At 45.5% G+C, this 18,214-nt stretch overlaps 1 protein-coding gene across 1 annotated transcript in view; it reads right to left on the reverse strand.

Annotated features, from left to right (window-relative positions):
• Window positions 1-915: 915 nt before the first annotated feature.
• Window positions 916-18,214, reverse strand: part of LOC311366842 (protocadherin-15-like) — a gene marked incomplete at both ends in the record, with an annotated part of 114,184 nt that continues 96,885 nt past the window's right edge. Inside the window, 7 exons of the mRNA XM_084485609.1 lie at window positions 916-1,138; window positions 2,598-2,774; window positions 4,864-4,952; window positions 9,114-9,344; window positions 16,373-16,500; window positions 16,746-16,886; window positions 17,315-17,424. Coding sequence (XP_084341735.1) covers window positions 916-1,138; window positions 2,598-2,774; window positions 4,864-4,952; window positions 9,114-9,344; window positions 16,373-16,500; window positions 16,746-16,886; window positions 17,315-17,424 — 1,099 coding nt within the window. The remainder of the gene's footprint in view (window positions 1,139-2,597; window positions 2,775-4,863; window positions 4,953-9,113; window positions 9,345-16,372; window positions 16,501-16,745; window positions 16,887-17,314; window positions 17,425-18,214) is intronic.

Genomic DNA, 18,214 nt, shown 5'->3' on the forward strand with positions numbered 1-18,214 from the left:
GAGTAAGTCTTATCTACCATTTTCCATGATGTGTATCATATCTCCTCTCTCACCATCTCCATCTATTTATCTGCATCCTACGTCTTCTCTGCTCAGACGTCTTGAGGTTCTAAGTAAGAGCACTGCATTTTAATGTGAAGGTCATTCTGGGGGGGCAGAACCTGGGCCGGAGAGCAAAACTGGGTGGAGGTACACCTAGTCTTCATGGAGTTTATTTGAAACCTTGTTGGCCGTTTTCCCCCGCAACCCAGTTTCAAACCAAAACGGGGTGAGACTATGAAAATGGGTTGCAATAGGGGACTGCGATAGTGTATCTTTATTAATTGAATGGCTCAGCTCTACTGGAGCCATCCAGCGTTTGGGTCGTTGGTGTAGGCACTGCCGTAATAATCAAGGAACAGGAGCTCGACCGCCCGCGTTGAGATATGTCGGTTTGCTCAGTCCAAACAAAAAAAATTCACTTAAATTTTCAAAGGCGACCTCTACCGCATACTCGCCACATCTACTCATAAACAATGACAGCATTTTTTGTACACCAATTGTTTTCCTGAGGTGAAGAAACAGAATGTTTTTCAATTCAATAACTGCCTTGTACTGCCTTCTAATTCATTATTCTGTCTGTTCTAGCGTATTGCGGTGACTGCGACTCGATGCCTGGACTCTCCTTATGGTTAACCGGCCAGCACCCCATCAACAATTGAAAATGTTTTGCCTCTATGTCGATTATGGCCCCATTGCATTCCTGATCATTCCTGGAAGATTTCTCCCTTGCTAATAGTAATTAAGGGAGTTTTTACTTACTGCCCTCTGGGGGGCTTGGGTCAGGGGGGTGTCATAAACACACGGACTGTTGGATGAGACTGGACCTGTGATTAAGGGCTATGCAAATACAATTGAAATTGAAATTGAAATGACTTACTGTCGGTACGTGACGATCACCACCAGGATGGCGGGAACGCAGCAGAGGATGATGATGACAGCGAGCGCCAGCAGCGCCCCCTCGGTGTAGCCCACCGTCTGGGTCGCCTTGCGGACCCCCGTCACCACGTCGGGGGTCCGGATCTCCAGGATGCGGCCCCCGGGTGGCAGGTGGAGCTGGAAGTCCTTGTTGATGTCCAGCAGTTTACCGTCCAGGAACCTGAGAACCGACAAATGGCGCTGGTGTGAATAACTTTTCGCCTGCACATCGCAGGCACAAGCAGCCGAGATGGGTTTTCTCAGGAGGGTGGCTGGCTGGCGCCCTTAGAGATAGGGTGAGAGGTTCAGCCATCCGTGAGGAACTCAAGAGTAGAGCGGCTGCTCCTCAGCTTAGAAAGGAGTCAGTTGAGGTGGTTCATCTGATAAGGATGCCCACTGGGCGCCTCCCTAGGAAGGTGTTCCAGGCATGAACAGCCAGTGGAGAGGAGGAGACCTCGGGGAAGACCCAGGACTCAGTGGAGAGATTATATCCTAACACTGGCCTGGGAACGCCTCGGGATCCCCCCGTCAGAGCTGGTCAATGTGGCCCGGGAAAGGGAAGTCTGGGGATCCCTGCTAGAGCTGCTGATGTGATTCTTTGATTCACATTATACATTTTTGTCAAAAAATTTCAATCCATGTTCTATTCCTCTTGAATTTATCTCATAATATTTATACTACTGTAGGATGTGATTTTATATAACTTTCATGTAGTGTTTGAAGTTTCTTTTCATTTTGAGTGTGTTCATTCTGGGCCTTTAATGCATTTATCCAGGCTGTAGTTGTGATAAAGAACTGTACACCTACACTTGAGGGATGTCTATTGCGATGTTCACTTTGGGATGTGGAGCAGGAAACTATGAATGCCAAAAAAGTGTGTTTGTGTGTGTGTAGGTGTGTCTTCACACACCCAAGAACCACAGAGTAAGCTATTCAGCAACTTGTCAGTCTATGGGTTGAGAAAACAAAATACTTGTTTATCCCATGAGACCAAATGTATAAAATAGAACACCTCGCCGTCAGCAGTCCCCCAATGCATTCCACATTCTGGCAAGGCTATCTCTAACAACTGAGCATTTTGTATGCACTTATTTAATAAATTAAAAATGTAGTGTAGTGTAAGTCATAGTTTTTTTTCTTGTGTTTTACATCAGGACATTAGTAAGATTAGAGGAAATAGAGCATCAGATTCAGTAGAAAATTTCATCTCATAAACCCAAACCAGCAAGATTGAATTTAAGATAACATCATGTGCCATCAGTAATGAATAACGACACCACCTAATGGTTGGTTGGTGGTTAATACAATATCCTGCAAAATTTGTCCCATTATTAAGTGTCCGTCACACAAAGGGAACATTCTGGGTTTGAATGCCTGTGGTGAGTCTAGCTGTGGGCCTACCTGCATGATTCAAAAAAAGAGCATTGTACATCTATATCAACTATATACATATTTTCTTTATTTATTCACCTTTTCCTTTCATTTTGTTTTCTCATTTTATTTGATGTGTGTCGGTTTAGGACTCTTTACATTATTATGTCACCAATGCGTGAAATTAAAAAGAAAAGAAATAAATGATAAAAGGAAATATTTATCATTCAAAGAAAACATTTAAACAAAAGCCACCAAAGTATTTGTACTTGTGGAGCTCCTGTCGGGACACCGCCCGGTTGGTGAGGGGGTCGATGGCGTACACCATCAGGTCTGACTTTGAGTAGTCCTCCTGCTCCAGGCCGTCGCCGTGGCGATGGGGCCCGATGGACTCCACCAGGACCTTGGCCCCCGGGATCTGCTCCTGGACGTAGCTCTCCAGAATGCTGAGAGAGAGACAGAGAGAGAGAGAGAGAGAGAGAGAGAGAGAGAGAGAGAGAGAGAGAGAGAGAGAGAGAGAGAGAAAGAGAGAGAGAGACAGAAAGAGAGAGAGAGATTACTGAAGAGTGACATCAGACTCAGTGTTGTCTGTTATTAATGTGAGCAGGGATAATATTGAGTCTGAGGTGGGGTATAGTATTTCAGTCCAGCTTGAATGTCCTCTGCCAGCAGTCTGATGGCTGCTGGGTAAAAACTGTTATGAAACTGCTTCCTCTTTGCTCTGCAAAAGAGGAACTGATACTACTGATAACTACTGATCTGATAATACATGCTTCATAACAATACAGTGTACTGGCAATGAATGGGAAACATGTCCAGCTTAGTCGATAAATCCACTGTAAAATCTCTTCAATGTCAAATAAAACAATTCAGCTTTCAAGAATGCTTTTTGAACGCATTCAATCCCAATTGATTCCACCATTATGAATGCTTAAAATAAAATTGTTCTTCTTATTGCACACAGATAGGTACTTTTCACATCTATCTTCAACTGAATCGGCTTAATATATGTTCTGAATATAAACATCCATTTCCCCTCTTTTGGTATCTGTACCAATGTACCATCCTCCTTTCGTTTTCCTAGTTCCGGTAGACTGTGATTCAGCCTGTTGTTCACATGAGGCCGGGCTTTGGATCCATGGTAACGATTAGTCCTGTCCAATATCAGGGATCGACTTAATTGGCCCCTAGTGCTCATTAGAACTGAAAATACAACTCTCCATCCCTCTCTGGACACACCTTATTCAAATCCCCCAACGTCGGATAATAACACCAAACGTACACATACCTCTGCTTTGGATCACTGAGCCCTGAGACCGTTCTGCTCAGGCTCCTCAGCTCCCCAAGCCTTCTGCCTCCCCCACCTGAATATTATTTATTCCTCACACCCCATTTCCTGCCTTATTCCCGCCCTGCTACATCCATATTAGCCAGCTTCTGTCTTGAGCGAGTGCAGTGAAGCCACAGCCATCATCTTGTCATCTGAGAGAGAGACAGCCAGTGTAAGAGGCTGATCAGTTTATTCAGCATTTATTTAATCATGACTAATGCTTAAACTGCTTGCTTATACTTGCTTATATGCTTATACTTATGACTAATATTTAGTCATAAGTATATCAAACACTAAACACAACGTACTAACTTGTGAATGACGCCGTTTTTTTTAAATCATCCACAATCGTCTCGTTCATGTTTAAAAATAAGATAGAGACAGACATTGTGTCTTGCCGCAGTGGACCAACCAGGAAGGTATTGAGAGACAACGGTTGGGTCGGTATTGTCATCAGCCTCCCTCTGTCCTCCATATTGTTCATGTCGTCAGTCCTGCACCAAATAACCACTGCGTCACCCTTCCAAGATCAAAACCCGTCTGCATCTTGGCGGCTAAGTCACACCCTGACAAACAGCATGATGCCCCGATCACACAATAGCACCCCTAAGCAGCCTTCCCCCCAACCTCCGCCCCCTCCGTGTATTCATTGAGCTACAGCAACTGGAAGCCAGCCAGGCTCAGCTGGTTGTCAACAGCACCACACAAAGACGCATGTAATCAAACAAACAGACACGCTTGTCTCCAAATACAGGGAGACTAAGCAGAGACAGAATGGTGAGGCAGACGGAATTCCAACATTATTAAACAAACCCATGGCAACATCGATAATATATCCATGGCAACATCGTTAATATATCCATGGCAACATCATTAATGTATCCATGGCAATAACATGCACACATCGATGTCAAGAACGTAAGCATAGCCATGGTAACAACATAGACATGCGTGGCGACCACATAAATTCTTGGCAACAAAAGGGAACATAACCATGGCAACAATGTTAACATATGCATGACAACATCAGCATATGCTTGGTAACAGCATTAACATCCAACCGACGACATGAAAACATTGATGGCAACTAAATAAACTACGACAGCAGCAAATAACATGGACTTCCTCATTAACTCGCTCACTCATTCATTGATTCATTCTCTCATTCTCAACAGCTTTGACAAAAGGTGAGCCACAGTCGTTACCTTAGCAGTATATCCTTGTTTTTGTCCACCAGCGTGGGGGGGATGTTTGATACGATCACCTGCATGTCCAGCAGGTTCACTACTGATACCTGGACAGAAGAACACATAGGAGATGGTCATTACACCTAGCGAATAGAGGAGCCAACACCAAACATTTAAACACAAAAGATAAGATCAGTCATTTTTTGATCTCAGACGGGACATTTGTGTAGTACTGATAATACTTTATGAACTTTATCAATCAATCAATCAATTTTTATTTAAAATGCAGAATGATCATCTAACCCTCTACGGAGAGTGGTAATGAAGTGACCTAAGGTAGGTCATAAACTAAGGTAGGTCATGAACTAAGGTAGGTCATGAACTAAGGTAGGTCATAAACTAAGGTAGGTCATGAACTAAGGTAGGTCATGAACTAAGGTAGGTCATGAACTAAGGTAGGTCATAAACTAAGGTAGGTCATGAACTAAGGTAGGTCATAAACTAAGGTAGGTCATGAACTAAGGTAGGTCATGAACTAAGGTAGGTCATAAACTAAGGTAGGTCATGAACTAAGGTAGGTCATGCCAGACATAAGGTGCAGGGAAGGCAAATGCTCTGAAGCATTTATTGTTGACTTAAACAATGAACAGGAGAACATTATAGAGAGCGCAAGGAGGGCTTGCCGGTGTATATGTAAGGGATAACGTATAGAACGCCGGTCATTATCGGGAAAATAAGCCCCGACAGGGCGAACCGGACACCGACGTGAAGCGGAGGTGCGGGGTTTAAGCTGGACGGCGATAGCCGCGGCAGCTACGTAAGCATCGTGACCTCATAGCAGCGCGACACAGTGTAGCCTGCTAATAAATCCAATGAAAAAGAAGAATGCGCATTATATTAATCAAGTCTGGAAAAAACAAGATAAAAAATGCTGTCTTGGTAATGGTATGATATGTTGCTTTTGGTCTGTGACTGTACTACATGCCCAGAGAATTCTCGCATGCTATTATCAGCATTGATTACATTCCGCCAAAAACGAAATGGCTGAAGTCGCTCAGGCGTTCATCGCGATATCAGGCGGCTTCAACCATATAACACACTGGACTCAACACTGCCTGCCTTTTATCAGTTTGTTAAATGCCAAACGTAAGAACAAAACATTTGACGTTTTGTATGCCAAAGGACAAAGGACTGCCACCGTTGGGGAAATCAGATCACAACATGGTCTTCCTACAACCGCTGTACATCCCACGTGTCCGCAGAGAACCGTCCCCCACACGTTCCTTCAGGAAGCGGTCCTCCGAGGCGGAGGAGGCGGTGAGGGACTGCTTTGAATCATCAGACTGGAATGTGCTCCAACATTCACATGATTGAGGGGGTCACAGACTGCACTACCGACTACCTGAACTTCTGCATGGACATTGTTGTTCCCACGAGAACTGTATGCTGCTTTCCAAATAACAAGCCTCGGATAACCAGCGATGTCAAGGCCCTTCTCAATAGTAAAAAAAGGGCGTTTGAAGAGGGGGACCAGGCAGAGCTGAAGCACGTACAAGCAAAGTCAAGCTGAAAGAGGCTAAGGAGGAGTACAGAAGGAAGGTGGAACAGAAGCTGCAGGTGAACAACATGAAGGAGGTCTGGGATGGGATGAATACCATTACTGGCATGAGGAAAAGCAGCAGCTCTGTGGAGGGAGATCTGGTCAGGGCAAATGAGCTGAATCAATTCTACAGGTTCGACCGCCCAGCTTTAGAGACAGTGGCCTGTCCACCACCCACCTCAGAGGCTGCTCTCGCCTGCTTGCCTGTCCAACCCACACCCCCCCCCCCCCCCCCTCACTCTTATTGTCACACTCGTTGCCATGCTCACCACCACCATCAAAGGCTGATGCACCCCTCCCCAACAAGGTGACAACGGACAATGTGGCTACACTGATTTACACTGACTTCACTGATGTCACCAGCCACCAGACAACTTCTACAGACGCACCCCGGTTGCACAACAGAGACAAGAAGTACCCCCCCCCCCCCTCCTTCTCCCCCACCCTCTCCCCCCCATCATCACTGCAGACCAGGTCAGAGCAGAACAGAGGAAGCTCTACCCAAGGAAGGCTGCGGGCCGGACAAAGTGTGCCCAAGAATGCTCAAAGAATGTGCTTCAGAACCGGGGAGCCCCTAAAGCACATATTCGATCAGAGTCTCCGTCTTGGAAGGGTGGACACTGTGGAAGACATCATGTCGTAACCGAGAGAACTTAAGAGAGAGAACTTATCGTCGATACTGCACGATACTGGACAATATTGCAATTGTTGGGTGTATCAGGGATGGGCAGGATGGGGGAGTACAGGAGCCTGGTGGAGGACGTTTGTGCAATGGTGCAAACTCAACCACCTACAACTCAACACTGCTAAGACCAAGTAGATGGTGGTGGATTTCCGTAGGTCCAAGCCCAGCTCTGCTGCCAGTCTCTATTAAGGGGCTCAATGTGGAGGGGGTGAACACCTACCAAGTATCTAGGGATACACCTGGATTATAAACTGGACTGACACCGATGCCAACACCGATGCACCCTCCAAGAAAGGGCAGAGCCGGCTGTACTTCCTGAGGAGGCTGCGGTCCTTCAATGTCTGCAGCGACCTCCTCCGGATGTTTTACCAGTCTGTTGTTGCCAGCGCCCTCTTTTATGCAGTGTATGCTGGGGAGGAAGCTCTAAGAAGAGGGAAGCAGGGTGACTGGACAGGCTGGTAAGGAAAGCTGGCTCTGTTGTGGGCACTGAACTGGAGTGCGTCACATTAACTGACAAAAGGACCCTGAACAAATTGCTCACCATCTTGGACAATGACTGTTATCCACTTCACAGCACGGTCACAAAGCAGAAGAGCTTGATCAGCTCAAGATTATGCACAATGCCATGTAAAACTAACAGACGGAAATAATTTGTCCCCAGGGCCATGCATCTGTTTAATATGTCCCTGAAGGGAGGAAGAGGAGAGATAGACTTCTCTGTGTAGTCTGTCTCCCTTCCCTAAATTCTTATTGTTTATTGTCCATATTTAATGCTGGCTGCTGTATGTACTTATTTGCACTACCATCATGTCACACATTCTCCAAAGCATATCTTTTGTATTTTATATCTTTATCATCCATATCATCCATGTGGATATTTTATTTTATGTTCTATGTGTATGCTGTGTGTGACGTGTTCAAGCGACTGTGACTTTGAATTTCCCCCTGGGGATCAATAAAGTATTTATCTATTTATCTATGAGACTTGAACGTCAGATGGGAATCAAACTTTTTTTGATGGTCAAGCTTTCATAAATAACGACTCATCAAAGTTAACACTCATTAACAGCAGTATTCGATAACACTATCCAAGAAAGGAGGTGTGGGCAACATGGACGATGTTAACATCACGATAATCATGAAGAATTAAATAAATATCACGATATGCTCATGAGAAGGTACCTTTCTAAACATACTGGTCATTGCATGAAAGCATATGGGAATTTAAAGTATGGTATCAGACTATAACTATAGAGCAATGGTAGACCAAACCAACACCACACATTGTGCCTCCAGCTTGGGGAAGAGAAGTCAAGAATGGAAGCCACAGGGTGCCCTGGTGGCTCACCGGGCAGAGCGCCTACCACTAAGGCTCAGTGCTGATCACAGCAACCCGGGTAAGATTGTCCTGCCCCATGGTCCTTTGCTGCATGTCCTACCCTCTATCTCCCATATCTCCCTGTCTATCCCATCGTCGTCATCGTCGTCCGCTTATCCGGGGTCGGGTCGCGGGGGCAGCAGCTCAAGCAGGGGGCCCCAGACTTCCCTTTCCCGGGCCACATTGACCAGCTCTGACGGGGGGATCCCGAGGCGTTCCCAGGCCAGTGTTGAGATATAATCTCTCCACCTAGTCCTGGGTCTTCCCCGGGGTCTCCTCCCCACTGGTCGTGCCTGGAACACCTCCCAAGGGAGGCGTCCAGTGGGCATCCTTACCAGATGCCCGAACCACCTCAACTGACTCCTTTCTAAGCAAAGGAGCAGCGGCTCTAATCCGAGTTCCTCCCGGATGACTGAACTTCTCACCCTATCCCTAAGGGAGAAGCCAGCCACCCTCCTGAGAAAACTCATCTCGGCCGCTTGTATCCGCGATCTCGTCCTTTCGGTCATCACCCACCCCTCATGACCTGTCTATCCCAATATATCATAAAGCATAACGCTGTTGTTTTTTTATCCAAGGGAAGACAAACGCCGGCGCAGACCCACCACTATATCTGCCGTGCTGCTGTGGCCCCGGCCGTAGTCGTCCGTGGCGACCACTTTGAACTTGAAGTGGTGGCGGCGCTTGTTGCGGTACATGATGGCGGTCTTCAGCAGGCCGCTGAGAGGCTCGATCACGAAGCCGTCCTTGCTGTCCCTCGCCTCCTTGCCCGCCGGAGGCTGGATGATCAGGTGGTACAGCATCGTACTGTAGTTCCCCGTGTCCCTGTCCAGGGCCTGCACACACACACACACACACACACACACACACACACACACACACACACACACACACATGCACATGATATAGATATGCACACATAGACACACACACACACACACACACACACACACACACACACACACCCAAAGATAGACACACAAACAAACATGCACATGATATAGATATGCACACATAGACACACACACACACACACACACACACACACACACACCCAAAGATAGACACACAAACAAACATGCACACGATATAGATATGCACACATAGACACACACACACACACACACACACACACACACACACACACACACACACACACACACACCCAAAGATAGACACACAAACAAACATGCACATGATATAGATATGCACACATAGACACACACACACACACACACACACACACACACACACACACACACACACACACACAGGATATAAAGGATATAATAAGGATACAGTTACATAGAAAGTAAATGGGGGGAAAAGTTATTTTTTATCAATAGTATTATTTAGTTATTATCACCATCAATCAAATCTAACCTGAATTTTAATCATTGAAATTGCCAACCTCAAAATCTTCAACATCACACACACAAGAATTAATTCATAATGTTTATTATAATTTATAATCTATCATTTATACTATATAGTCATTTACATTCACTCCACATCTCCTCTCCCATCATCATCATCATCATCATCATCATTTATCTACTTCTTTCTTATACTCTCTTTCTTATATACCTGGACATCAGTTGTCACAATTTTTTTTTACAAAAAGACCAAAACAAAAAGTTTTGCAAAGCAAACTTAATAAAATCTGTCACTAAATTATTTTTGTCTTTTACGCCGTCAGCGGTTCTTTGACTTTGAATCAATATGCTGTTGTAATGCTTGGAGTGAACGCTATGGGGCGCTGTGAGCCGTAAACAGCAACACAAACCCCTCACCCTCTGTCCTCTCTTCCCTTACAAACACACAGGTTGACTCCCTTTGGGAGAGCGAGATACACTCTGCAAGCTCTCTCTATCGCTCTCGCTACCTCTCTCTATCTCTCTGTCCATCTCCCTCTTTCTCCGCCCTTCTGTCTTTCTCTCACTCTCTCTATCTCTCTGTCCCTCTCTCTTTCTCCTTCCTTCTGCCCTGTCTCTCCCTCTCATTCTTTCTCCTGCTTTCGGTCTCTCTCTCCCTCTCTCTCTCTTTCTCCTTCCTTCTGTCTGTCTGTCTCTCCCTCTCGTTCTTTCTCCTGCTTTCGGTCTCTCTCTCCCTCTCTCTCTCTTTCTCCTTCCTTCTGTCTGTCTCTCCCTCTCGTTCTTTCTCCTGCTTTCGGTCTCTCTCTCCCTCTCTCTCTCTTTCTCCTTCCTTCTGTCTGTCTGTCTCTCCCTCTCGTTCTTTCTCCTGCTTTCGGTCTCTCTCTCCCTCTCTCTCTCTCTTTCTCCTTCCTTCTGTCTGTCTCTCCCTCTTGTTCTTTCTCCTTCTTTCTGTCGCTCTCTCCCTCTCTCTCTCTTTCTCCTTCCTTCTGTCTCTCTCCCGCTCTCTTTCTCCTTCCTTCTGTCTTTCTCTCCCTCTCTCTATATCTCTCTGTCCCTCTCTCTCTTTCTCCTTCCTTCTGTCTTTCTCCCCCCCCCTCTATCTCTCTCCTTTGCTCCATTCATTCCCTCCTCTCCGCCCCTCTTTCTCTCTAGCTCCCACCCTCTCTCCCTTTCCCACCCTCTCCATCTCTCCAGCCAACTCACACTGCATCTCTTTCCCTCCCCCCTCTCTCCCCCTTTCCCCCTCTCCACCTCCTCTAACTACCTCCCTCTCCCCTAACTCCCTCCCTGCCCCTCCCCTTACTCCCTCCCCTACCTCCCCTCCCCCCCTGCGTGTCAGAGACATTGATTCAATGCTGGTTCTTTCCGAGAACGACCGGCACTGCAGACTACTGATTTAGCCCCCAGACACCCGGCACATTCAAATAAACAAACAGAGCATGGAGGAAGGAAGGGAGGGAGGGAGGAAGGGAGGGAAGGAAGGAAGGAAGGAAGGAAGGACAGAAAGGAGGAGGGAAAAAAGGAGGGAAAGAAGGAACATTTTAGGGGAGAAATGAAGGAAGAAAACAAAAAGAAGAAAGGAGAAAAAGGATGACAATGACATCAAGGGAGGGGAGGATGACAAGAAAATCGAGAGTGAAAGGAGGAACAAATTAAAGGACTGAAGGAAGGGAAGAAGCCAAGGTTGGACCGAGGGAACATAGGAGGTGAGGAACGAACAGCATCAACAGAAAGAGTTATTTGAAGAAAAAAAGGAAAGGTTGTTCCAGCTTAGATATATCTTCTTTTTATTTTTGTGTCAATATATTTTTAAAGCAAACCTTCCAACAGTCATTGATTTTATGAGAGAACAAAAATATAAACAAGAGTCAAAGAGAAACTCATCCCTGCTACAAGCCCTGGGTCTCAACTGTTACAAGATCCCTTCCTGCGCATCTCAGATATCCACTCAACTACACAAGGGCAATGATGTCATCACTAGATGTCAGAGGAATCAAAGACAAAGTGGAGAGATGGAGGGGATACTGCACTGAGCGGAATGTATCAGGAGGGATCTTTTGTTTTTTTTCCAGGTATTCCCAGAGCACAGTAGTTTCACACCAACAGCATGCATTTCAACTTCAATATCAACAAATCAAATGCAGCCTATCCGTCAACACTGGTTTAGACCAATTAAGAAGACCAATCAGAGTCTTAGGTCTATCTTAGGCGTATTCCTTCCTTTTCCTTGACTGGGTGTGACCCAGTCAAGCAGTGCGTTTACATGACACTCAAGAAAGTCGACTTATTGGCTTAGTCCAACTATTATTGGATTACTAAGATGCATGTATACACCTTAGTCGAGCTATACTCAAATCGAATTGGGTTACTCATAGTCGTATTAAGACCCCTAGATAATGCGATTCGTAGTCGAGCTAAGCGTGCATGTACGGAGTCGAGTTGGATTATGCGTTGAATTGCGTTCTGCGCATGCTCGAGATCTTTTCCCGGGGTCGTGAGCCGGAAGTAGAAGGAGACGATAGTCGTGTTGTTGTTGTCGCCGTCGGATAAGGGATAACGAGAAACAACGATTTATTTAAAAAGGTGGTGCAGAAGATGGAGGAAGCCGGTGAATGCAGTTACCCCCCTGCGCATGGCATGCATTCATTAAAGGTGGAAGCACACGGACACTACGCTTCGATTTCACCCAAGGCTGAATTAAAAGTACATGTTTTTCTAAATGTGGGTGATCAACAAGGTTGTAAAGTAGTAACTTCGGGCACATCTGTCAAAATAAATGTTTTTTTCTCCTGACGTGTTTATGATCTTTATTCATTCCTTGCGATGCGGCGGGGAATGCCGTATACGGACGGGCGGCGGAGGGGCTGGTCCGGCGGAAGAAAGATGTTTTCAGTAGACAGCTCGACTCACTTCGGGTCGGCGATTTATTTAAAAGCTGGCGCAGAAGATTTTGTTCGCCTGAGTTTGTTGTTGCTGGTGACGTAAAGAGATCAACCAGTGGCTCTATTATCACTAGTTGAAATGGGCATAGCGCCACCTATCGTACCGGGGCATGACACGCTTCGGCCAATGAATCGATTTACTCACCGCCATGTATACGCGGACAATTGCAGTTGTCCAATTGAGGAGCATAGTTGAGCTATGGCTTTAATCTAATTAAGCTGTGCATGTAAACGTACTGAAGGAAAAGGTTCGATCCCCGGCTCCTACTAGCGTTGAGGTGTCCCTGAGCAAGACACCTCACCCTAACTGCTCGTGACGAGCTGGCTGTCGCCCTGCGTGGTTGACTCCATCGTCGGTGTGTGAATGTGTGCATGAATGGTTGTAAGTTGACAAAAGTGTTTGCAAAGTCCCCTAAATGTAAATGTAGAATTGGATTAAATGAAAATATAAAAAAACACCCAGAAGTTAGTCGTTGTTTATTGGTGGAAAGCATAAAGTTTCCCTGATTTTAGTTAGCATCCATTATCTTAAAGACGGATGGAGAAGCAGGCTCAGAGCCATGAACTAGGACATTTAAACCAGACAACAGCGACCAACGAGGCGACTGGAAGAATCATTTGAAAAGTTAAATAAAAGTCGTAGAAATTAGCTCATTAAGCAGCTGCTGTGGATTAAAGTCTGGGAACAATGTTGTCGCAGATTTAAAATAAATCCTAAATTAGTAAGCACCATTAAATTTACATGCTCGGAAAGTAATTCCTTCTGCAGGCAGAAGCCATTTTGAGTCCATTATAGTGTTGTGGGCTTCAGGCCGGCGAGGTAAAATGGAAGCTGTAAAGAATTCAAATGAATGCTTTCTATAGTTACATTTGGTTGGCCGATCAATGGCAGTAAATATAATGAGAGGAAGTGACGTCAAAAAGGGCGCAGACAAATATGGCTGCGTCGAATGTACCCCCCCCCCCCTACACACACACTCGTACACACTGAGCCCAACTCAGAAACACACACACAATCCCCCAACACACACACACCCTTTCCACCCCCCTGTTATTGGGCCTGTCTCTCACAAACCATCACTCCCTCCCTCCCGCCCTCCCTCCCTCAACACTGCACAAAACACCACTTGCACTGCCTTGATTTCGATTTTTTGGTTGTATATTTCGAGCAAAGAGGGCAGGTCCACTGTCCTTGGAAATGTGTTGGAAATGTGTTGGAAATTTAAATCACACTCACACCCTCTCTATGTCTCCATCACCTTCTCTATCTCCCTTTCCTTCCCTTTCCATCTTTTCCATTATTTCATGTTCTCCACGGTCTTGGGGTTATAAAATAATAACATGCAAAAAAATATTGTAAATTGTTTTTAATTAAATAAAAGCGTTGAAAATGCAATATCGCAATCTCTTTCTCTTACAATTTAGTCACAGTAAATGAAGTCATAGTTGGAGGAAGTGATCATTAATAATAGAATATCAAACTTCTTGTAACCACAGACAGGAAACAGGAAGCCCCTCATTATCACACCCCGTGGGCGAAAATACACGGCGACACTTCAAACCAAAGCCCAAGGCCCCTCCCGCTAGCTGTAAAGGAGAACCCAACCCGACCCCCCGATTCAAACAGATCTCCAGCGGACCTGGCTCGGGTTTAATACATGACTGTACAGAGGAGTGCCCTATGGGAGCATCATGTGGAACGCTCTGTTGAAGCCGCTGTCTAGACAGTGTAATATAAACTCGATGTTATATTTCTCTCAAAGAAGAATAAAGAACTGCACTTAAAGCTGTGGTTCATAAGAAAGACGTTTTCAACGTCCTGATGTGATTGGTGTAAGTATATCTGTAATGGAAAGTATCTGTTTTCACATTGTGTCTCTGTATCTGTTGGAATGTGCCTGTTTTTCGTGACACCTTCGGGGGATGTGTTCAAAGGCTGTTTTCCTGACCCCCCCCCGGGGGAAGAAGGGACAGGCTAGGGTTCCAACTGATAGGGCATGGCCACGCCACCTCTTTATCACACCCTGAGGAACTTTCGAACGATAGATTGCCATCTGGTTAACCAAATGCTTTAGTTTTATTGGGGGGCACAGCTGCCCTCGGAATCCTGACGAGATAGAAAAAGTCCTTGGCATTATCCAATGCGTCAGACTTCAGCTTGCGAACCTCTTGGAGGGACGCAGGGTGATTTCCCATCTGGGGACTTCTCCTCGTGGAGCTCTTGGAGAGACACAGGGGGAACTCCCATCTAGGCCTCAGATTATGTATGTTATGTTTCACGTTGTGTTGTATGATTGATGTATGTCATTGTACCGTTATTACCCAAATACATGGCAATAATTGTTATAAGTTCGGATGACTATTATACCCAGTTTGGTCGGTTTGTGATTGACGTGGTCCGGAATCCCCACCACATCTTGGCGTCAAAAGTGGGACCGCCTCTCTCCTCGAGGACCTCCGAGCCGCACGTCGCCTAACTGATCGCCACACGTCGCCTAACACGTCGCCATCCCTGGGGGTTACGGAGAGGCGACGGTGGGGCTTGCAAGGGACTCCGGGGGGAGTGGGAGATCACAAATTCACCATTCACCAAAACCATTGAGGAAATATTGTATAGATTTGATGAACGATTTGCCAGGATAAATACGTAATCATTGATTTTAACTTAACAGATAGTAAGTCGCATCAATAACATCATGGTGATGCTGATCAGGTAGCACAATAAGACATTGTGTGAAGGATAAATGCGCTAACAGCGCTAACACATTAGTAAAACTGGGTTTTACTATTAGAATAAGTCGTATGCAGTTCAGGTGGTATGCAACAGGAATAAGCCATACGCACTTTTAGGTGGTATGCGACTGGACTAAGTCGCATTTAGGTGGTACGCAACAGGTTAGGTTGAATGCATAAAGAAAAAACTGGGTTTAACTTTTTTAATAAGTCGTTTTAACTTAACAGATAGTGAGCGTGTGCGTATTGGTAAACTGGGTTTTATCCCGACACGGAGGGGCGTGTTAGGTACATAGAAGTATTTCAAAGTGTGGACAACATCAAATACAAACAATAGGTAGAATAACAGAAAGTTAGGTCACCCAACTTAAATAGTTAGTGTAGGAAAATCGGGTAGAGTAATGAAGTGATTTGTGACTATGATTAACCATCAAAGCAGAACAATATGTCGCATAATATTGAAAATGGAAATTTTAATATTGTGATTTTTTATTTACTTTTATTTTTATGGTGAAACGGCAACAAGGTGAATTACAGAATGAATGTAGAGATTGGGAGCCTGACTTTTCCCCTATTATGCTGACACAGTCCATGTGTCATAAGGGGGGATGGGGGGCACACTACAACAACATTTGTTTAACCAAAGTAAATAATTACAGGAAAACAGCCTTTAAACATCCTGTTAAAGCAAGGTGTCACCAAAACAGGTAGGCTTTAAAAATGGTAGAGTCCTTCACTTCTGCGGGAAGACTATGTGGACCATCAAAGTCTGTGCAGTTGTGTGTGTGTGTGTGTGTGTGTGTGTGTGTGTACCTGTACTTGAAGCACTGAGGTGAAGGTCTTGGCGTCCTCAGTAACTCCTCCCAGGTAGACGTCTCTGGAGAACACTGGGGCGTGGTCGTTCTCATCGCCCACCTCCACCAGCACCCGGGCCGTGTTCACTACACACAGACACACACACAGTTTTTCTTTTTTTTACTGGAGTTGAAATGGCTAGTGAAGAACAAAACTAAACAGTACGAAAAAAATGAAGAATAAAAGAGGAAAATCAAAATAATTAAATAATTAATAATTAAGAGGGATTAATTACATTAATTACTAACACACACATTCATCCAAACACAACAACCTCCCCCCCCACAAACACACACACACACACACACACACAAAAAACGCTCTTACTTACCCCTGGAGGGTGCGCGGAGGTTGGAGGAGACCACCTTCAGGGAGTGGGCCTCCACCTGCAGGGTAAAGCTGCTGTTGGCCTCATAGTCCAGGGGTCTGGCAGTGCAGAGGACCCCAGAGGTGGAGTTCAACACAAACACACCTGGAGACCAGAGAGAGAGAGAGAGAGAGAGAGAGAGAGAGAGAGAGAGAGAGAGAGAGAGAGAGAGAGAGAGAGAGAGAGAGAGAGAGAGAGAGAGGGGGAATACAAAGGAGAGAGGGGTGGAGGAGGCCGAGAGGTGGGTAGCAGAGAGAAGAGTAGGAGGAGGCGAGAAAAAGAGATCAAGAGTGGGACAAATTGGCAACAAAAGACAGATAAATGAATACAGATAAGACACACAAATACAAGACAGACGAGGAAGATAAGTTAGAGACAGCGTGGAAGTGAGTGTGTGTGTGAGAGAGAGGAATATATTAAGGCTGACTAATGGGGGAGAGAGAGAGTAGCAGCCACAGGAGGAGGAAAATACATCCTACTGTCTGAGAATGAATCGATGAAAATTGAATCCCAACCCAAATCCCTATACCGACCTTCGTCGTTGCCCTCGACGATGGAATACACAATGGTTTGATTGACAGCGGCGGCCAGTATGGCTCCGACATCGGTCCCTATGGGGGCCTGCTCGCTCACCGGAGGGAACCTGGGAAAATAATCGATCCAACATCCAACACAAACTTTTATTTAAAAACCTAATATTACAAGACATGTACACATTTCACCTCCTGTCTCTCTAAGGTCTGGTGTGTGTGACTGGGCCTATAAGAGTGAAAACCATGAAGGCAAAAGTCTGCGTCTCAACTGTGAGTCCCGACCTTTGGAAACAGACGCCACGTCCCACAGGGACACACAGTGGATCAACAAACTGCAGTTCGATATGCAAAGACGGGCAGAAGGACCCGGATTTCATCCCAACAGCGGTTGTGCTTGCCAAACAGTCAAGCAGGAGAAAAATATTTGCCAACAGACTTTTCTTGATGGAAGCTTGGCTCAGGGAATCACTTACACCGACTTCTGGAGTCTTCTAATTTTATGGATTTATAGGGGTGTGTTTGTGTATGTACGATGTGTGTGTCTTTGTGTATGTATGTGTGTATGTGTGTGTGAAGGGGGGTTGGTAAGCAGAGTGTAATAGCTCTCTTTTCTGCCAAGTTCTTGCTTTCTCCATCAATCTCCCCCTCCTGTGGGTGCTGGTGTATACATTCCCCCATTAGTTTGCTTAGCTGCACATGTTGTTCTGTTTTTGCTTCAAACCTTTTCCAGCAGATTCTACCCAACCTGGAGATTTTAAACCATTAAGAACAGCATCCACACTACACAGCGGACAACCACCAATAAGCATTACCTCCTGGTGGACGGGTAACAATGCAATGTGTGTGAGTGGGCTGTTTGTGTGTATGTGTTTGAATGTGTACGTGTGTATATTTGAATGT

The sequence above is a fragment of the Micromesistius poutassou genome (assembly GCF_964030765.1).
Source record: "Micromesistius poutassou genome assembly, chromosome: 21".
Lineage (NCBI taxonomy): Eukaryota > Metazoa > Chordata > Actinopteri > Gadiformes > Gadidae > Micromesistius > Micromesistius poutassou.